Below are 21,520 nucleotides of genomic sequence, written 5' to 3' on the forward strand. Positions count from 1 at the left end.
TCACTAATGGCCAATAATTTAATGGATCACGCCTATGTGAGGAAGCCTCCATAAAACCCGGAAGGACAGGTTTGGAGAGCTTCCAGGTTGGTGCTGGGAGAGGCTAGTTCCCTGAGAGGGCATGGAAGCCCCACGCCCCTTCCCATATACCTCGCCCTCTGCATCTCTTCCATTTAACTGTTCCTGAGTGGGATCCTTTTACACTAAACCAGTAATCTAGCCAGTAAACTGGTTTCCTAAGTTCTACGAGCTGCTCTAGGAAATTAATTGAACGCAGGGAGGGGGTCGTGGGGACCTCTGATTTATAGCCAGCCAGTCAGAAGCACAGGTAACAACCTGGACTCGTGATTAGCAGCTGAAGTGGGAGAGGTCTTGTGCGACTGAGCCCTTAACTGTGAGATCGGATGCTACCTCCAGGTAAATAGTGTTAGAATTGAGTTGATTGCTCGGTGGTGTGGGAAAAAACTACATCAGCACTGGGACCAGAATCACACTGCCTTTTCCAGGAAGTCTTCCCCATGGCCCCTGTCTGACCGATGGCTCCACTCAACACCAAGTGCAGCTCCCAAAAGCCCAGTTTACACTCCATGGGCGTTTGTCCTATTCTGGGGCCGGGGGGTGGGGGACTGAGCCTTGGGTCACATCTAGTATACCCCCAAGGGAGTCAGGCTGGTGCCACCCCTTCCCCTGGATTCCTCCTCCTCCTCCTGCTCTCAGGACATGGCCTTGTCCTTGAGCATGTTTAGCACATGCTTTCTGATGGTCTGGTTACCAAACCTTAGTTTTCTTTCTAGGCTCCAGTTCTCCACGTGCTAAATGAGTGTGTTGGACTAGAACGATCTCTTTTATTAGAAGAATTAATATAAGATGCTAAATTCCAAGTCGTCCTGGAATACTCTTAACACACCTTTGGTCTGGGGAACTTCTACACATCCTTCAAGGCCCAGGGGAAAATTCACGTCTTCTGTCAAGCCTTTCAGACCTTCCCAGACAAAATTAGTCATTCCCGTTCTGTGCTACCATGACACTACACACAGCTCTGCTTCAGTCCATGGCCAGCATATGGCACTGTTTTGGGGTTTAGGACCCTGGAGGCTCCGAATTCTTTGAGACCAGGGACTCTGAGTGGGACTATCACAGGGTCGCACAGTGCCTGGCCCAGGGTGGCCAAATGAAGGAATGCATGAGTGGATAAATGAATTCCTCAATTCATCAAGTTCATTCCCTTAACCATCTGCAGAGGGTAAGGTAAGGAGGATGGGTGAGAGGACTCCTGGGTATCCAGAGAGGAGCTTTGGCTGCCCAGCTATCTCAGTTCTGGGCCCACAGTCGAGGTAAGGCAATGGTGGGCACACCCCAGGGGGACCTTGGCCTCTCAGGTGGATCCTGTCTCCAAGCCATCCAGCATTTGGTCCTCTCCTCTGCTGAGGGTGTGGCTGGAGCACAGGGGCAAGGGCTGACGTTTGGGCAGAAGTAGCCTAACTAGCAGAAGGTTCTTCCAAAGCCTAGCTCAACTAGAAAGCTACGTGTGTCCGGGCCTCCTGGTATCTTGGGGGATGGGGCTGGGTCTGGCTTCTCCAGCCCGGAGAGGCTGTGCCTGGGACTAATTGGCTTGCCCTCCTTCGGCTGCTGGAGAAAGTCTTGGCTAATTTGCCGGAACGCTCTAGTTAAATGCCAATTAGGACATTCTGTCCATTGCTCTCTTCCAATATATTAATAATGTAATTAAGCGTTTATTGCCTGTGCAAATTAAAAATTAACTTAAACGGACAGCCTGGAGAACTGAGGAAGTGACCACTTAAACAACCAATTTGCATCTCACTCGAGTGTCGACATCCAAACACAGTCTAAGGTGCTGGGTTTGACCTTCCAGTGAGGGACCCAGCCAGCTGCCAACAGCTGCTGGCTTCTCATGCTCTGCCCCAGTCCTATGTATGGAGGGCGTGGTCTTGCCCCAGATGGGCGGGAGGGCTTGCTGCTGGGCAGCCACCTAGGCTTCCAGCGTCCCCATCCCCTTTTCTCAGGGGTGTATGGTGTGGATTTCAGTGAAAGGAGATGCTGCTGGGGGTGGCTGGGAGGGGGCAGTCACTGAAGCCCCTGCCACTGCCACCCCTGGATCGATTTGTCCTGCATTCCAGCCCAGGAGATGGGAAGCAGATGGTGCTAGAGTGGGGAGGGGCGAGGTATCCAAGGAACTAGGAGACCTTCCTTCCAACCAGCCCCCTGGGTGGTGGGGCGGGGTCTCTGAGAGCTTGCAGGGGATGCAGTCAGGATAAAGCTCCCGTCTCTGCCCTGTCCCCAGGGATCTGTCTAACACGACAGGTGTGACATTGCTGGTTTTCTTCTCCAGACTGCCACAGAAGGGGACTTGGCAGGAAGGAACGGGAGAGTGGGGGGGGGCGGTGAGGAGGGGAATTGGAGGGGCCTGAGTAGGAGCTCCGGGGCAGGAGGGCCGGGGACTCTAGCCAGCACAGGGCCCTCCCTCTGCACCATTGGTCCCCAGACTCTCAGGCCGCATGTTGAAGGGCTCCCTGCGTGTGTCTGAGCGGCCAACCCCTCCCGATGCTGCTGTCCACGGTGGTGCCACTTGTGTGGAAGGCGGTTCAGTGGCAGCCCGGGAGCTGTGCTGAGGACTCAGACAGGACCCTCACGTTTGCCCTTGGGGCTCCCGCGAGAGGGCGGGTTGGGGCTCCTTTGGCCTGGGCAGGGGGCTCCTTCGGGGTCCGAGTCAGTGTTCCAGAGCCATGGGAACGGGGCCCGGGGTGGAGGCTGCCTTCCTTGCACTAGGGCGCTGGCTCATCCCCACTGTACCCTGTCCTGCCCCCAGGTCCGTGGGGAAGGGCCCAGCTCCCGAGGGACACGAAGCAACCGGGGTTGTTTTAAAGACTTTATTTATAAAAAAGTACATTTTTTTTTCCTCAGTACATTTTTCAACCCATCATTTTTTTTTTATACAAGTAAAAGGGGGTGATGCAAACACCCCCTGGGTTAGAACCAGGAGAATCTGCTGGGCCGTCCCTGGGACCAAAGACGAAAACAGTGACTAAGAAATTGAAGCAAAGGTTGTGCATCACACTCCGGGGGGAGGGGAGGGGGCAGCTTCTCCTGGATTTTGTTTCCATTTATACAAAAAAAGAAAACCATTTTTTTGTTTGTTTGTTTCCGGCCAAGAATCCCATTCCTCACAGCAGGAGTCAGAAAAGCAGCAGCACCGGCGGGGCAGAGGCTCCTCTGGCCTCACAATCGGGCGGCAGCAGCGAGGTCCCAGAAGCCCTCACCGCCTGGGCCACGGCACAGGGGCCTGGGCACGTCTCCCCGTGGGCCTGGGGCCTGGTGGGGCCCAGCTGAGGGTTCCCGGTGGCAGTCAGGCCTAGAAGGTCTCCGTCTGGCCCCCGGGAGGCCTGGCAGCTCTCCCCTCCTCCCACGTGAGCTGCCCACACCACCTGACACAATCCCCGATTCCTCTGCTTGGAGGACGGCAGAAAAATTATTGCACCAGTGACTCGGGCACATGGGAGGGGGTTGGCATGGGGGCACATGCCTGGGAAACAGGGCCCCCGTGAGTCGCTCTTATGGCCCGAGCGCTGGGAAATCAGTTTTTCCTGAAGGGTTTTCAGCAGGACCAGCCCAGCCCCTTGGCATGTCTGTGGGGCTGGGGCGCCTGTGCTTGGGTCTGTCGGGGGGGGGGTGCGCCCCCGTGCACGCACGGGCCAGGCCTGACGCGGCTGCACGTGCGTGCCTGCGTTCCCTGATTCCACGCTGCTGCTCTTCAGATACTTCTGATCCAAGGGGACTCAGAGGGTTGTTACGCATTAGAACAATATCAAAATCTTAAGGAAAGAGGGGTATTGGTGGAGTGGGGGACGGGCGAGGACGGGGAGGGCAACAAGAGGCAGGATGACAAGTGGGGAGGCCTTGGCACAATGCAGACCAAGTTTATTTCATTTCCAGCAAAGGCAGAAGCTCAGCTCATGTTGGGGGCACGGAGAAGCAAGACGTCCTCGTCTCTCTGCTGGGCCAGACCTCCCCTGTGCCAGCGGCTGTGGCTATGGGCCCAGCAGTAGTACCCACCGCCCCACAAACTTGGGGCACAGAAAACCCTGTCACCCCGGGCCCAAGTGCCGACCCCGGCCTCGTGCCGACTCTTGGCCCCGGGTAGCAGCTGCCCTGGTGGGCGTGCTGCTGATGGGTCCCTGCCAAGGCAGGAGCCTTCTACGTGGCCCACACATCTGGCATGGACCCCACAATTTGTGCTTTGCTGGAGGGGAGGGCTTGGAGGTGCCTTAAGGGGGACTCAGTGCTTTGGCTAGGCCTGGGGGCCTCCTAAGTCCATCATATAAGGAGGAAGAGGGGTGGCAGTGCAGATAAGGGAGACACAAGAGGAAGAGTCCTTTCAGTCTTGTGATTTCAAGGGAACAGAGAATGCCTCTATCAGGCAGGCCCCTGGGATTTCCTCCTGCCTGGGGGCAGTGGGACCAAGCAGAGGGGCCAGGGTGGTGTGAGGTGGGATGGGGTAGTGATATAACATGGAAAAGGTCCTCTGCCCTGGGGGGGGGGACACTAATACTGCTGGGAGATGCAGCCCAGCTCCTCCACCCCCTCTGCCCTGTGGCTAGAAAGACCCCAGAAGTTTCTCCCAACTCCACCCCATCCAGTACTCCCAATGCCAAGAGAGGGGAGTACTGCCCCAGGGCTGGCATGGCTTCAGACTTCTGCTACGTGGCTACTGGGTGGTCTGGGCTGGGGCTAGGGCAGTGGGGGCTGGGGGAGGAGCATGACCCAGCTGGCCCACTGGGTCCAGGGTTGCCAGGGCAGAGATGGAGCTGGCTGGGGGTTCCATAGCAGCACCAGGGAGGGGAGGAGTAGGGCGGGAGGCTGGGGGCTCCCTTGGGAAGCCTATGGCAGAGTAGGCTGGTGCCCGTGGGGCACAGAGTGGTCTGCCTTCCTCCCCCCCAACACTTGCCATCCCACAGAGCCCCTGCACCCTGGGCTGAGTTCACTGGAATCCTCATGGGCAGGTATGAACCTGCCTCTCCCATCCCAGGGTCTTTCCCGTCTAGAGTGCTGGGGGGATGGGGTAGGCAAATGGAGGAACTGAGGCACTTGGAGCTGGGGGGGCAAAGAAGGGGCTGGGAGGGGCCTTCCTCCATGGTATCCTGGGGAAGACCATCAGTCTCGGGTGACTGACAGGAACCCAGAGCCCCATTCATGAAGGGAATCCACAACTCAAAGGGAAAGCTTCTCCAGGGTTCCCCACCTCATCCAGAATGGAGACCAGGGATAGCTGAAGCAGGACGGGGAGGGTGGCGAGCGGGAGCTTCAGACTCAGGATCCCTGGCTCCCCGTTCCCCTCGCACTTTCTGGCAGGCCCGGAGCAGGTACATTGGCCTTTGTGGGCCAGGAGCTACCTGCGCTCTGCAGAGTCTTATCAGCCTATGTTTGCAGAGCTCCTATTGTGCGGGCTTCCTTCTCCGGTGCCCTCTGCATTGATCCTCCTTCACCTGTAGCTCCTGGATCTAATTCCCTTCTGGGATCCCAGCTCTGACTCCCCAAGAAAATCAAGAGTTGCTAGCACTTGATAGATAGGGAGAAATTCAAGAAACTTCCATGCTATAAGGAGCAGTTCAGAGCCAGCCTGAGATGCTAGGGTGGAGGCACCGAAGGGCCTAGTCTCAGCTCTCCCTGGAAGCTTCTGAAGGCTGCCCCCATCCTCAGCTTGAAGGAAAGGGGAGAGGTGGAGCAGAGAGCCGAGCCTTGGGCAGTGTCCAGCCTGGGTAAGGCATGTGACCCCAGAGGGAGCACAGGGGTAGACACGAGTGGCGTGTGTGTGTGTGTGTGTGTGTGTGTGTGTACGAAGTGTGCGTATGTGTTGGTAGAAGTGTATGCGAAGTGTGGGCCAGAGTCTACCTGGAGTCCTGCTATGTGGGGAGCAGACTGGGGTAAAGAGGAGGGACACACCAGAGCTGGGCCACCTTAACTCCCTGGAGGCCAATGAGGAAAAAAACTGTAAAACTAACCTTGCCAGGAAAATACACTGCCCAAGGCCTCAGGTGGAGACCTCAGCTTGATTCACTTAACAAACAAAGACAACCCTGGGTGCTTCGGAAAAGCCACCCCCACTCCCCTACCCCTTGGGCGCAATGGCTGCCTCGACCGGGGGTCCGAACTCCAGCTGGTCAGCTCATGGTGGGATGGGGGAGGGGGTGCCAGGTTCCCTCTTCCAGGGAAAAAGGAGCAGCATCTGGGGTTGGTGGCAGGGGGCTTCTCCTCTTGGAGCCCCTTCGGCCCTCCACCCGCAGAGAGAGGACACGGACAAATTCCAGTGTTGGGGGCAGGGGAGGGCTGGCTCCCCAAACCCCGGAGGGACATCTAGGTACACAAGACGGGACTAGGGCTCCCTGCGGAGGGAGGCAGGTGGGGTCAGGGGAGGAAAGGTACCAGCAACACCAAAGCCACAGTGAACACACACCATGGGGGAGGGCGGGGGGGGCAGGGAGGAAGTCAAAACAAAGCCAGGTCACGTGCCCTGGGCTCCCAGGTACCCCGAGCAGCTGGGTGAGTCTCTGCCGAGCTCCTGGGGCAGTGGACGGTGGGGGGCGGGCAGGGGGCGTGCGGGTGTGGGCTTGGGGCAGGGGCTCTGCAGACGGGGCTACACGTACCACTCCTTCTTGGAAATGAAAGACCCGTCGTTCTGAGAAACCATGTTTTCCGCCAAGTCCAGCTGCTCAGGGTCGTACTGGTAGCCCAGAGTCCGGTCCCCGTAGCAGCCGTCCTGACGGGCCTCCGCCTCATCCACCGTGAAGTAGGGCCGCTTGGCGTCCTCGTCGTATTTGGGGTGAGGGCCGCCCACCTTGCGCTCGCCCCCTCCGCCGTCCTCCTCCTCTTCCTCCTCGTAGCTGCTGCCGCCCAGGGGGCCGGCTTTCTTCTCGTCGTCGGAGTCCTCAGGGTACTGCAGGTTCTGGGCCATGGGCGGGTGGTGCTGGGGGATGCCGGCCTTGCTGTAGCCATTGCCGTACACGTGCTTCTTGGTGCTGTAGTCACCCTTGAAGGTGTGACGGCGCCGGCGCAGGGCCAGCACGATCCCGCCGACCACAATGAGCACCAGCAGGATGCTCCCCACCACGCCCCCAATGATGGCCGTGGGCACTGGCCCGGCGCGCCGCCCGTGTTCGGGAGGAGACGGGGTGTAGGGGAACTCTGGGTGAGGAAGAGAGATGGAGGGGGACAGTGTCAGTGTCTGTTCCTGGGGAGTCAGCAGGGGTGGCAGGGGAGGGAAAGCCAGGAAGTGGGCCCAAGGCCAGCTCCAGTTCCAAAGGCCCCCCCAGCACCCCACCCATCCAGGAGCCCAACACGCTGCAGTGTGGGTAGCTGGGGCCAGGGAGAGGCAGAGACAGCCTCGTAGCCCCAGAGCCCCCATGCTGACTTTCTCCTTGGATGTGGAGCCAGCCCACCCATGACCCAGGGTCCAGTAGACGCCAGTCACCGCCATGACACCCCGTGAAGTAAGTATGCTATTAATTTCCCTCCAGCACATGAAGAGACGGGGCTTAGAGAGGTCGAATAACTTGTCCGAGGCCATCAGCCAATGACGCATCGTTGATTCTCTTGCACCGAAAGCCTGTGCAAATGTCACTGCGCCCAAGCACCACACATTGGCTTCTGAGACTCGGAGCCTGGAGCAGACCGGGTGCCCCACGCCTGATTTCATCTGCTCCAAGGTGCTGGCCCCGTAGATGCCCTGTGAGTGCCAGACGCCTGGGCTGTGGTTCTTGGCTGCAGTCTGGCCCTGCAGGGCAGGGTGGGGGCCAGGGTGCAGCCAAGTTGGGCTATGAGCGTAAGACGCTCAGCATGGCTGTGCAGAAAGGGAGTGTGAGAGTACGTGAGTAGCAAAGATGACAAGTATACACCAGCGAGCACGCGTGCCGGCATACACCCTTGTTGCCACGACCGGCCCACACACGTGCTGATGTGATGAACGCGTGTGTACAAATATGTACACACTGAGGACACAGCAGAAACAAGGAGGCAGAAAAGGTGAAAAGAGAAAGGAGGTGGGTGGGCGGGGAGAGAAGGCTGGGCGGGTGTCTGTCTGCCAGTGGGGCCGGGCCAGAGGCCCAAGGGGTCCCCAGGTGAGGCTGAGGGAGGCGGTTCCCAGCACCACCACAGGGTGGCACCGGAGACCACGGCTGGCCCTGGACAGGAGGAGCCGGTGGGCAGGTCCAGGGCAGGCCTGGAGGGCTGACCTCGGCTGCTCTCAGCCCTCCTCTCTTCAGGCCAAGAGAGGCGGTCAATCTGGGCATATGTTCTGGCCTTTGGGAATCTGTTTCTGCCAGCTCACTCCCCGATTCGGCATCACTCACTCCGTGGGAATCCTGTTCCTATGAGACCAGTCCCTCCTCCCAGAGGTGGAGCCGGTCTGGTGTGTGAGCCTGTGGGGTGCTGTCTGCAGCGGGAGCAGGGCAAGGATTCTAGAAGAGAAGAGGAGGGGCCTTCCACGAGTTCGGGCTGGAAGGGCTAATGAAAACGCGGGGGCCGAAGAAGGGAGGCGATTTGCCTGCGTCTCATGGCTGAGCTGGGACCACCCAGAGGCTCCTGCTCGGGCCTCTCCACGGGCGGGAGTTGGCAGAGAGAAGCACAACCACTGGGGACTCAGCTTCCCACTTGTCACCACTGTGTACTCAGTGCAGGTCACCGAGTGGCTGCCCAATAAATATTTATTGAATATTTGTCCTCACCGCCCACTTCCAGAACAGTCTTCCTGAACCTCAAGCGTCTTCTCCTGGTTCACCAGGTCCCATCCGTTTACCGCCCTGAAAAGGGCTGCACACTTGCTCCCCGCGAGGTGGGAGATGTTGCCACAAGAAACGCCCAAGAGGCAGCTGGCAGGAACGTAGCCGCCTCTGTACTTTCAACCTGCCGGCTCCCTCTTCAGTTCTTACCCCGTACCTGCGTGCTCTCTCCTCTTGCCACCTGCCTCCTCACCGCTCCATCCACCCACCCACCCATCCACTCAGCAAACATGTACCGAGCATCTACTTCGCTAGTCACAGGATACAAGGAACTCGCAGCCCAGCTGAGGAACCAAATGACACTCTTAGGCAAAGCAGCATGTGGACATCAAGGGCGCTGGCTGATAAGGGCTTCAGGAGTTCAGTGCAGCAAAGTCCTGTGGCCTGGAGTTTGAAAAGGCTTCTTGGAGGAGAGAAGACTTAGGCCAAGCCTTGAAGGATGACTAAGACTTGGAGAGGCCAGCAGAATAAGAAAGGCGTCAGGTGGAGGAACCTGCCCTTCCTCTCTGACGTTTCCTTTGCCTTCCAATAAATACAAGGAGTCCGTGACCCTCAGCTTTCTTTTTGGAGCCTTCTGTCCACAGACTGCACTGCTGGGCCTTCTCTCTGCTCCAGCCGCCTGGCTGGGGTCTCCATCTTTGGACCTTACCCTCTGCTTTCTGTCCTAGGGACAGACCTGGCCTCAGTGTCATGAGTTACCTTGATCCTGCTGGCTCTCCAAACCATCTCGGGTAGCTAGCTCTCCCCCAGCTCTGGGGCTTTATCTCCAAAGGCCTCTGGGACCGCAGTTCCCAAGCTGTGGCCATGGAACCTCAAGCCATTGGCTCAGAGGGCTGGCAAAAATACTGGGGTCAAACGCTTTGGGAAACGTCGGTGGAGACAAAGCATCAGAGCCCTTTCTTTCATCTTCTCATGCACGCTGTGAGCTGTAAGAGGAAGACACAGTGTTTCCCAGCCTACTGGAACACAAACCCCACCCTCCTGACTCAAGGACCATTCACAGGAGAAGTATTTGGGGACACACTTTGAACACTCTTCTATCTGGCACAACCTCACTTGGAATTCTCTCCACCCACTCAAGGCCCATCCCTCCCACCATGTTTCACCGTCTTCCCTCCAGACCCACTCCACTCAACACCACAGCTCCACCACCATTTGTCTGCTCTTCCAGTTTAGAATCTTATTTATCTTTGACTCTTCCTTCTCCATCTCTTGGGTCAAAATCTGCCACCAAATCTTGCTGACTTTTCCTATTCAATAGCTTCTCACTTGACACCAGGTTTTACTTTTATAGTAGATCCGTGAATCTCCCACCTTCATTTGGTCTCTGCCCCACCTTTAGTCACTCCATCCACAGCCACCAGGTTAATTTTCACTGTGTAGACACTACCACTCCCTTTCTCAAAAGACTAGCAATGACTTCCCCATTGCCTGTTGGACCACGTCAGTCTGGTCTTCAAAGCTTCCATCACGCAGCTTGATCTTGGGTCTGGCCAACTCACCGTTCTTGCCGTCCAAGTAGATTCTTTTTCTTTAAATTTATTTATTTACTTATTTATTTTTGGCTGTGTTGGGTCTTCGTTTCTGTGCGAGGGCTTTCTCTAGTTGTGGCGAGCAGGGGCCACTCTTCATCGCGCTGCGCGGGCCTCTCGCTATCGCGGCCTCTCTTGTTGCAGAGCACAGGCTCCAGACGTGCAAGCTCAGTAGTTGTGGCTCACGGGCCCAGTTGCTCTGCGGCACGTTGGATCTTCCCAGACCAGGGCTTGAACCCGTGTCCCCTGCATTGGCAGGTGGATTCTCAACCACTGCGCCCCCAGGGAAGCCCCCAAGTAGATTCTTTACTGCAGACCTTTGCTCATGCTGTTTCCCCTGCCAGGAATGCCCTTCCTCAGCTCCTTCTGCCTATTTCAGTGCTTCGGCTCCTTCTTTGTGCAGCCTTCTCTTCTCCAGCTCGCACTTCTCTTTCTCTTTAGAATGTTTACATACCAGTGGTCTGCAGCTTTTATTCTGGTATAAACAATAGCTTACTCCATTTCGTTAATCATATACTGACATATTACAGTAAGGCCTGATAGAACAACCTGCAGTAAATGCAAATTAGGATCTACCATGATTGGCTCTGGTCCTCCTGCCAGTGTTCAAGTGGCTAAAGTTCTTTTCTTCTGCAGGAACAGGGAGAGCGGTTGAGGAAGTGGCAGTGTCATGATAATTTGGGACCGACTCAATTCAGTGTGTTCCAGTTGTGTACAACATTAGTTCAACTATATTTACTTTTATGCTTTCTGTAGCAACAGAGACCCAAGGAGAAGTAAATCCCTCCTACATTTCACTTGACTAGACTGAATTTTTTGGGCCCCACTAATCACAGTATGGTAGAGTTTACCGTATTGCCTGTTTCACGAGAGTGGCTGTTGTCCCAACTAGTCTGTAAATTCGAATTCAAAGTAAATCTCGAACCTGACCTCTTCTCACCATCTCCATCACGACTACCCTGATCCCAGCCACTGTCCTCTCTCCCCTGGATTGCTGCAATAGCTGCCTAACTGGCTTCCCCAAATCCACTCCTTTCCTGTACAGGCTATTCTCAACATGGCAGCCACAAAGATCCTGCTAAATCTGAGAGCTGAAAATGCTCTACATGATCTGTGCCTCTGCCTTCATCTCTTGCTTTCCTCTCAGCTCGCTCCACTCCCAGCTTCCTCAGGGCCTTTGGACTGGCGGCTCTGCGCCCTGGAAAGCTCCTCCCCCGCAGTGTCCCATGCTCACTGCCTCAACGCCTTCGGGGCTTGGCTCCAACTTCTCATGGAGGTCACCTTCTCACCAGGGCCTCCCCTGACTACCTTATCGAAAATCACAGCTCACGAACTCCCACCCCCAGCACTGTGAACCCCTCACCTTGCTTTTCTTTTTTCCTTATCACCTTCAAAATGACCACATAATTTTTCAAACGTATTTTATCTGTTATTTGTTGTCTGTCCTCCTGTGCTAAAGCGTAAGCTCCACGGGGTCAGGGACTTTGGCTCATTGACGTACCCCCCGCCACCTAGACGGCCTGGCACGTGGCCAGAGTTCAAGAACATTTGGTGAATGAATTCTACAAAGGCAAGGCCATGTCTCAGAGGTGAGCCTCTGGGTCTCTTTCCTCTCTAGGGCCTTCTGTTTACCTTTTCCCCACCTGAGTCCTAAGTATGTTTACTCTTCCCTGGAGATTTTTGGGACCAAAGGGAACCCTGGTTATTTTGTCTACTTTAGGGCCAGCCTGCCTAGAGGCAGAAGACCGGTTAAGATGACCTTCCAGCAACACAGACTTGTATGGAGATGCCAAGTGAGGGTGCAGGAGGAGTGCACGTGGGGACCTAACTCATTTGTAAGCAGAGGTGGCTGTCTGGTGTGGAACGGAGCGCCCTCCCCTTCCACCCCTCCAGCTGTCACATTCAGCCAGTAGCTCCTGTCTTTGTGGCAGTAGCAGAGCCTCAAAGGCCGCAGCTGGTGGGAGAGAAGAGCTGGGCCGTGGGGTCATCTGCGCTTCCTGGTGGGGGACCAGCCGGCTCCCCTCACTTCCTCTTACGAAGCGGGCAGCCCAGCCCCATTGCTGAAGGCTTGCAGCCTCCCCTCGGGGATGGCAGGCTGGCTGGGACCCTGGGGCAGTGGAGGCTCCGCATTCCTTTGGGGTCGGGGGGGTCTCCTGACTGAGGTGGGTGGGCTAGTACGGGGGCTTTGGATGGATCGGAGGTGGAGTGAGGGTTAGGGTTTAGTCTGGCTCTAGGATCCAGAGGAGGTTTGGGGTCAAAGAGAATGTTCGGGCGTCACAAACTAACGCCTGCTGCTTCCGCAGGCAGGCAGGCAGTGCTCTGGCACCAGAAGCCTAGGCCGGGAAGCTGTGAGAACTACACCTCCCAGTGTGCAGTGCTGCGGGCCCAGGGAGGGGGGAAGGCCTGAGGTCAAGCTCTGGGAAGCCCTTCTCCTGCTCCTGCAGCTGCAGCAGCCGTGCACTGCGCAGACCAGCGGGCAGGGCCTCATCGCGGTGGAGGGGAACTGAACCCTCCCAGGGGTGTGGACGCAGCTGCCTCCCCACAGGCTCCTCAGTGCTGCCGCGGGCGGCCCGGAGGCGGCCACATTTGCCCACAGCACAGCTGCGGGCCCCTTTTGCACACTCAGCACGCAGACATCACTCGCCTGCTTGCCTGTGCACGTTGACACGCTCAGAGGCACACGCCCACACTCACTCCCGGGCACGCACGCTCGCAGGCTCACACAGCCCTCCCTTCCAGATGGACCTCCAAGCCCCACCAACCCTTGGTCTGAAGGACTCCCGGCCTAAAGCGCAGACCCTGTTGCCTTCACCCCTGATGGCTGAGCCGGCTCAGCGCTGGAAATGGAAACCGGGGACACCCTGCACCCCGGTGGCCTTCCTGCCCGGCTCCTGGGAGTGCCCTGGACACTCTTCTCCGGACAAACCCATCCCAGGGGCAGATGCTGCCTTCTCTGGCCTCTTTAGTCTGGTCAAGGCCATACCCTCGCAGCCCTCCCCGCCCTCAGCGTTGCCCCCAGGGGGAGGACGGAGGGCAGCTCACAGGTCTGTTTTGTGACTAGGGGCCAACCCAATGAAACCGCCCCTGGGAAATGGGCTTCTCTGCGGGCCCGGGCCCCGTGAAGTGTATCTGCAAATTCCGGTGGGTTTGTCTCTTCTGCTGTCAGTCGCACGGCCACAGCCTGGACCCGTCGTTTCCCTCTAGAAAAACACTCATTGTATATACAGCCCCTTACTGGTCCCCCAGGTGCCATCCACACAGCCTCCCAGGCGCTCAGTCTCAACCACCCTCCTTGCCACGCTGGTGCTTTCGGAGGCCGCCCGCGGCCAAGAGAGAGGAAGTTCCCGCCCCCTCGGCCCCAGCCATTCTCCTCCCACACACTTCCTCCATCGCCGCTCACCCACCACTCATCCTTGGAGGAACAACTCAAAGGCCACCTCCTCTGGGATCTGCGATCCCAAGAAGCCTGTGCCAAAGTGTGTCTGTGCAGGTGGTGCAGTGGCCCTGTGCACGCGTGCCCTGCACACACGTGTGTCTCTGGCACGCACCCTGCTGCACGCCTTCCTCTGCCCTGCTCTTCATTTCCCTCACCAGATGCGCCCAGGACAAAGCTATTACCTGTACGATGGCCAGAATGAAAAATTAAATTTCCACTTATCCATCTCGTTCATGCATTCCCTCCAGACCAGCGGGGCTTGGAGCACAGGGCATGGCTGTGCCCCCCGGAGACCAGCCGATGCGGGAGGAAGGCTGGTGGGGTCGGTGGCTGCGCGGAAATTGCCCATGAGTACGAGAGCGAACAGAGCGAACCGCTCTGAAAAGGCTCAGGCCGCCTGGCTGAGTCTTCCTAAGGGGGCTGAGAGACCTTCCCTCGGGACGGCCAGTGAAACAGCTCCTGGGCCCATCAGTGATTCAGGGAGCATCACACTTCCCTGGCTCCTGCCTAACTGGGCTGTCAACGACAGAGTGCCCTTACACAAGGCCCTTCTCACCACCCATGTGTGTGGCTTTGGTGACCACCCCCGTCCCGCTCTGTATTTGGGGAGCACGCGAGGACACACCGCATGCCTCTTCCAGCTGGAGCCATGGGCGGCCCCGGCCCACCTTCCCCCCAAGGCCACCTAGGCCTGACCACAGATCCCACTGAGGGCACCACTGGAGCAAACACGCCCAAGGAGGTGGCTCACCTCCACGCTGGTTTCCCTTCCTTCCTTCCCTCTCTTTTCCCAGCCTGGGCCTGGGAAGTTGCTCCCTTTCCTTCCTCCCTGCTCCTGGACCTGCTGTGTCCGCCTGATGAGCAGTCCTGCACTCACGGTGGACCTGCATTCTCCTGGGCTTTGGGGGAAGGGAGGCCCTGACTTTCCTGTCCCGGCCCTGCCTGTGGGGTAGGGCAGTACCACTTAGCCCCGTAAGCTTAGTGGGCCTCTGGCCGGTCCGCTCATGCCGGGCAGTAGGATCAATGGGAGGTCATTGCTCCCGGGTTTCTTGGCCTCCGCCCCTGATTTCCCAATCAGCAGTTTCCCCAGAGAGCCTGAGTGGTGGAGGGGGATGCAGTGGTGGCGTTGGTGCTCCACTGCTGGGTGAAGGTATTCCCATGCACGAAGTCCACGCTGTGTGCCAGGCCGTGGTATACGGATTTGGCGTGATCAAAAGAAGCCTGAGATAAGTATGATGATCTCTGTATTATAGACTAGGAAGCTGAGGCTCAGAGGGGTGAAGGCCACACAGCCAGGAAGAGCCAGTATGTGAACACATTCAGGCCAAGTCTATGCTCACATGACCTGCATCCCCTCAGGTGGTCATGCTCCCTTACGACATGGTTCACCCTCCTGTGCCACGCGGCCAGAGCTCAGGCGCCTAGGAGGCTCTTATCGAGCTTTGCTCAGACTTTCTCCAGGGGGTGAGAAGTGTGTGACAGTGGCCTTACCATCCTTGCCAACTTGCGGGAACCCCCAGACCCTAGAGTGGGGGAGGGGCTGTCTCAGCTTTCCCCAGGCTCCACCTCTGACACTTCTTTTTTTTTTGGGGGGGTGTTAAGTAGAAAATAATAGCTCTATCGCTTTGCCAGGCAAAGGGGGACAAAGCGGGCTCATGCCTTGAAAACTGTGTGTTCCCTCTGACATTTCTACCACCTTAACCAGTCCGAGAGCCAAGAGTAGGGAGTTGAAGAAAAGAGCAAGTGACAAGTGACCCCACTCTCCTCCCAACTCTGGTGACAGAGGTGACAGAACAGCCCCGAGGACAGATAGGTGCAGCCCTTGGACAGCTTTGGGCTGTTTTATCAGCAGCTGTGCCTTGAATGTACCCACAGGTGAGGTCTCCCACTTATGAGAAACAGGCTCAGAGCTAATGAATCCTCAGGACTTGCCCAAGCTCTGTGCCTGGAGCCAGGAACCACTGCCCAACTTCCAATATCCTTGAACCTAGCTCAACATCTCCCTGAGGTCACTTCCTGTTCAGCTCAGTAGCAGCATGATGTCACTTCCTGTCCTAGGAGGGTCTTTCTGTCACTTTCTCACCTTGGAACTAGCTCAGATACAGGGTTAAAGACACCCTGGTTGCAAAGTTGTGATGGTAGTTTACCCCTCTATTGGCTTGTTTTGATTTTTCCATTAATAATGATAATGACAGAGACAAGATAGTAACCATAGAACATGAGCCATTTATTGACACACTGGTCTGTGCTAGGTACTTGGCCTACGTTATATAAATTCTGACAACAAGCCTTCAAGGCATGTCATATTCTGCCCGTTTTACAGATGAGGGCTTGTCCAGCTGTCTGACACGGAAGCCCATGCTCCTTTCACGTTCCATGTGATGTCTCCCCCAGAACATCCCAGCCCCTGTGTTCCCTTTGCTCTAAGAGGTCAGGAGGCTGAGTCTCCCTCCCATCTGCCCTGAGAGAGGAAAATGCAGGGAAAATAGCAATTCAGTTGCAGGGCACACAAACCACCATGGCTTTGGGCTCTATCCTGGCTTTCCCTCTGTATCTTTGCTTGAGGTAAGCCTCGCCCTCCAGCCCACACAGGTTTCCTGAACTGCAGGAGCAAAGCTCGGAGGAGATGAGCTCCTTCCACAAGCCTACCCCACCAAGGCAGCATCACAGGTGTGTTGTCAGCGACCCATGGGCAGGCTCTAACCACGCCCACCCCCAAAACAGCATTGCTGCAAACAGCACTTCCTTCCTCCCTCCTGGAGCCTCCCTCCTGCCCCTCTCTGACTGGAGGTGGGGGGGTCACCCTGTCTCACACAGAACCTTCACAGAGGAAATAGAAAAGCAAAGCAAGACCAATGTCCAGAGCTCAAGGGAGAACCAGAGAAGCAGGGAGAGGAGACGCAAATTTCCTACAGTGACACAGCCCGTAGGTGGCAGATGCTGGCAGTGGAGGAGGCAGTGGGCGCAGAGAGGCGGGGAGTGGCAGGGAAGGCTGCAGCTTCCTACCTGTGATATTGACCTCCACCTGGCCTGAGCGGGTGCCGATGGGGTTGGTGGCCTCACAGACGTAGGTTCCTGCCAGGCTGTAGTTGATAGGTCCCCTGAAGAAGAGAGTTCTGTTCTGGGCCTCCACACCCTTGGGGAGGGAGCCATTCAGCCTGCAGGGATTGGGAGACAAGGCAGAGGGTTATGACCCTCCAGCCCCAAGAAGCTGCCCCTGTGTCACCCACCTGACTTCAACACCATCAGCCCTTTGGCTGAGTTAATAGGCAGCATCTGTCTCGGAAGGGGTAAAAACAATAAAAAACAACAATCATCTCTTGCATTTGGCAGTTTTGTATCATTCAGTGTTTCACATTTGCTCATCACAGCACTGACATGCAGACAGGACAGGGAGATACTGGTTCCACTTAACAGTAGAGAAACAAGGTTCAAGGTCAAGGAAACATAGCCAGAAAGTGACAGTTGGAGTTCTAGCCAGAGCTTTGCACTCTTGGCACAGTGCTCTTTCCACCACACTGGTTCCTGGTAGTTGGCCCTCGGTTTCCTGGGTAGCTGGTTAATAGTCTGGGGTCCTCACCCCAAATCTACTAAAGCTGCACCACTGGGGTCTTGGCCTAGAATTTTAACAAGCTACTCAGGTAATGAGATGTGACCCATGTTTAGGAATTATGTTCCATTTCACCATCTCATTTTCTTGCTGGGCATGTCACAGGTCTTTTTCACAGGGGGAGAGTCCTAGAAGGTTCCTGAACACAGGAGACCTTTTCCTTCCTCCTGATCCTCCATGCCACAAAACTGTTATTCTGTTGGACCCGGAGCTGAAATTGGCAAGCAGGCCCTGCCCACTCGCACCTTCAGAACTACTTCTGGTTCCAGGAAGTGGATGGTAACAAACAGCTAAGGTATGTCAGTGCCTTCTACTCACTAGAAAAAGAATGTAGACACGATCTGGGCAGCCGTATTCTGGCCAACCATGTCAACCTGCTTCTTAGCTTCCCCACGCCCCTGTCTTTCTGCTTTCTGTGTGTTCCATCCAGCTCTTCTCTGGGAGGAGCCTTGGCTCAGGCCATCAGAGCTGGCTGTTGAGGGGGTGGTGAGACTAGACCGTTTGAGGTCCAGGCCCGAAGACCACGAAGCCAAGAATGGGAGGATGGGCCTTGGGACGAGCACACTATGAACACAGGCATCCTGGGCTGATGGCTGCCTCTTCCCTGAGAACCTGGGGGTGCTGGAGAGAAGGAAAAGGAACAAAGAAAGATCTGGGATGCTCCAGAAAGCCAGCTTCCCTGGGGACACCTCGATAAAAATAAATAGTGGGGGCTGGGGTGGGAGTGACTCAAACTGAATGACCACAACATTCTTTATTAGGGAGCAGAAGGAAGGCAGATCACGAGGGAAGCCCCCCTGGCAGAATGGTTTGTCCCACAGACCCTGATGCTGTCAAACAAGGGGGTGTATGTGTGTGTGTGTGTGTGTGTGTGTGTGTGTGTGTGTGTGTGTGCGTGTCTCTCATGGCCCCTCTCCCCTTCTCACCGAGCAACCTGAGCCTAGACCTTCATTTCCTCTCTGCCCAAGGTTTCTGGAGGTGGGGTGGGTGGGCCTCCCTGTGACCAGCAAGGTTCCTGGCAAAGCGACCAGCCAGCCCCGCAGCACTTACGTGGTCCAGTGGTACTCGGTGGCTGGGGGGTTGGCATCAGCTTTGCACTTGAGCTTCACATCCATCCGCTGCAGGTACCAGTTCCCATCAAACCCCTCGATGGTCACCTCGGGCTCGTCTGTGGGACAAGAGGTGATGTTTGAAAAGGGTGAGGTCAGGAGAGCAGAACTTGGGTGAGGGAGGCTCTGATGGGGAAGGGATGGAAGGGGAAGTGACATGGAAACAGCAGGAAGAGGGGGGAGAATGACAGGGAGGGTGGAGGTCACGGACCCTCGCAGCAGAAGTAGCAGGGGAACGAGGAAGGGGGAAAGAGAGGGTGGGCAAAGGGGGAAGAGGAGGGGAGGACAAAGCACCCCCAGAAAGAGAGAGGGAGGAGGAAGGAAAAGAGGAAGGATAAGGGGGTGAGGGAAGGAGGGGTGGGGAGAGTGATGAGAGGTGAGAAGCAAAGGAGGGAGGGCTGGCGAGGGCGGGGGTGGTGTGAGGGGACCGCGGCGCCTGCCCCACCCTGGGAGACCCAGCCCTCCGACACTCCGCCCCGCTCACACTGCACATTGAGGGTGAGGCTTTCCCGGAAGCGGTCCATGTGGTAGTTGACGATGCAGGCCAGGGACTGCTGGTGGGCTTCCCGGCTGGGCACCAGGCGGTAGCGGCTGATGACGGTCACCGTGCCGTTGGGGTTCCGGATCTCCTGGTACTCCGCCTCACCCTTCAGCCGCGTTTCCCAGGACACCACACTGGGAGGCTTCCCATTGGCCGAGGTGCAGGTGGCCACCAGGACCTTGTCATCCTGCCCCTTCCTGGCTCGAAGCACTGCCTGGGTGCCCTCTATCCAGTTGGTGGGTTTGGCTGCAGGGAACCAGAGAGAGCCATGAGTCTGGCTCTGTTGCCTCATCAAGGACACACAGGCCAGGAGGGCAGGTACCTGCCAGGCTTGCTTCAGGTCACCCTGGCCATCCATGCCTCTCAGCTATGCTTCAACAAAGCCCCTCCCAGCACTTCTCACAGGGACCTCTTCGGGTCTAACCCACAGCCTTCCTGCTCTAGTCTTTGTATCCCCTTTTGTCAAGTGGAAGTCTTCTTGGAGTCCTGCTGTGCTCAAGAGGCTCTCTCCCTTACCATGGCGTCTGCCTGCTTCCTGGCCACCTGGAAAGTGCCCCACGGTGGGGCTCCAACCTGAATACTGATCCTCAGCTCTGTCCAGAGCGAAGGCCCAGCCCCCATCCCTAGTGAACTGAGACAGCCTGGTTCGAAGGGACCAGGAGTGCTACGTCCAGAGCATGGGAGCATGCCGACCCAAGGAGAGCATCTGGGGTCACTGAAGATGGCCAAGCCCCCAGGCCACAGGCCCCACCCAAGCAGAGAGGAGTGGTCAGGTCAGCTTACCCATCACAGTGAGATTGAGCTGGCTCTCTCGATTGCCGGCAGGGAAGGTGGCAAACTCGCAGATGTAGACGCCCTCATCCTCCAGCTCCAGGCGGGAGAGGCGAATGGTGCCATCTGTGAAGGAGGGCCGTAGGAACTCCACGCGCTCGCGGTAGGGGGCCAGCACCGAGACGCCCATGGCCGGGTTGTAGATGGCCACGTTCTGCTTGGAGCCATTGGTGGCCTTCTGCCACGTGACCTGGGTGATCTTCACGCCGGGCAGCGGGTTGGCGAAGCTGCAGTGCAGCACCACGTCTGTGCCGATGAAACCGTACATGGAGTCGTTCACCTGGACCACCTGGCTGTGGGCGCCTGGTCGAGGGAGATGGCAGAGGGCGGTCACGGACAGCCACAGCCCCCGCCCCAACTCCCTGTGCGCTGGTCTTCTATTTTCCAGTAGTCATTATTTTAAAAATTCTGACTCTAAAATAATAATTGCTTGTTATAGAAACACTGTTGTGGGCAATACTTAAAATTCTGAGAGGAAAATGACAACAACCCATGGTCCCACGACTCAGACATATCACTGATCATCTGATAGGAAGTGTTCTCTTTTACATCCTTCTCTATATATCCAGGTAACCATCTGTTTATTTTTTTTAAACAAAATCAGAACCATACCGTAATCTGTTCCATAAACTGTCTTTTCACTTAGTGATATATCATCAGTGTTGCTCCATGGCAGTAAATATCCGTCCACACCCTTATTTTTGATGAGGGTTGAATGTGCTGCTTTTTGAGCAGGGGCTCAGCAGAGGAACCACCAGCTGCTTCACCTTCCTGGGCCTCGGTTCCCTCGTCTGATAAATGGGGCGGATAATCCAGTCCTCTCTAGCTCACAGGTTGCTAGGAGAACCAAATGGTATGACGGATGAGGAAGTGCTGGGAGAGCACCGGGGCCCACAGTGGCCATCCTTATGGCCACCTCCACTGTCTTCTCCCTCAGGAAGGGCTGAGGGCCCGGGCCCTGCGGTGCACTGGCTTGGCCCCTCTTACGCAGCAAGGCAGCTGCACAAGGCTCAGCCTCTCTGGCTCTAACTTGCCTTCACAATCAAGTCTGGATGTCTTAACTTGGCATTTGACGTCCTCATCACCTGGGTCCTGCCTTTCTGTCCACGTCTCTCCATACATGAGGCCTTCCAACCAGGTCAGGCTGGACCCCTCCTCAGAACGTGCCAGATTTCTGTTTCCTTCTCCCTCTTCCCATTTATGTATCAATTTCTGAGTCTATTATCAGCCCTAGAGTCACGTCAATGAGCGATTCAGTCCCAGCCTCCAAGGAGCACAGAGCCGTAGATGCTACATGTCTAGGCGCCTGTTCCTCTGGTTCCCTGGAAGGCCCTGCCCCTTTTCCACCTATGGATGGATATCCCACTCAGGCCGCCTCCTTTGGGAAGCTTCCCTGATCCTCCCAACCCTATTACGGCTCTTTTCTGCCTGGGGATGTGGTTGTTCACACCTCTGGCTTCTCTGCCAGATGGTGAGCTCCTCCAGAGCAGCGTCTGTGTCTTTTCCATCCCTGTAGCCCCAGCGCCTAGCCCATTATCCAGCACACAGTAGGTGCTCAGTCAATATTTGTGGCCAGACAAATGGCACTGGAAGCCGTGAGAGGAGAGATTTGCAAGAGGGAGGGAGTGATCAGTGGCATCGAATGAATGAATAAATTCCCTCTAGTCCCCCT

The 21,520-nt window shown here is 56.6% G+C and overlaps 1 protein-coding gene across 1 annotated transcript in view; it reads right to left on the bottom strand.

Annotated features, from left to right (window-relative positions):
- Window positions 1–2,912: 2,912 nt before the first annotated feature.
- The window catches only part of NECTIN1 (nectin cell adhesion molecule 1), a 68,754-nt gene continuing 50,146 nt past the window's right edge, over window positions 2,913–21,520 (bottom strand). Inside the window, exons 2-6 of the mRNA XM_060104364.1 lie at window positions 19,801–20,151; window positions 18,961–19,263; window positions 18,418–18,535; window positions 16,764–16,915; window positions 2,913–7,197 (exon numbers count right to left, since the gene is read on the bottom strand). Of these exons, the coding sequence (XP_059960347.1) occupies window positions 6,650–7,197; window positions 16,764–16,915; window positions 18,418–18,535; window positions 18,961–19,263; window positions 19,801–20,151 (1,472 nt within the window). The 3' untranslated portion in view covers window positions 2,913–6,649. The remainder of the gene's footprint in view (window positions 7,198–16,763; window positions 16,916–18,417; window positions 18,536–18,960; window positions 19,264–19,800; window positions 20,152–21,520) is intronic.

The sequence above is a fragment of the Mesoplodon densirostris genome, chromosome 7, assembly GCF_025265405.1.
Source record: "Mesoplodon densirostris isolate mMesDen1 chromosome 7, mMesDen1 primary haplotype, whole genome shotgun sequence".
Classification (NCBI taxonomy): domain Eukaryota; kingdom Metazoa; phylum Chordata; class Mammalia; order Artiodactyla; family Ziphiidae; genus Mesoplodon; species Mesoplodon densirostris.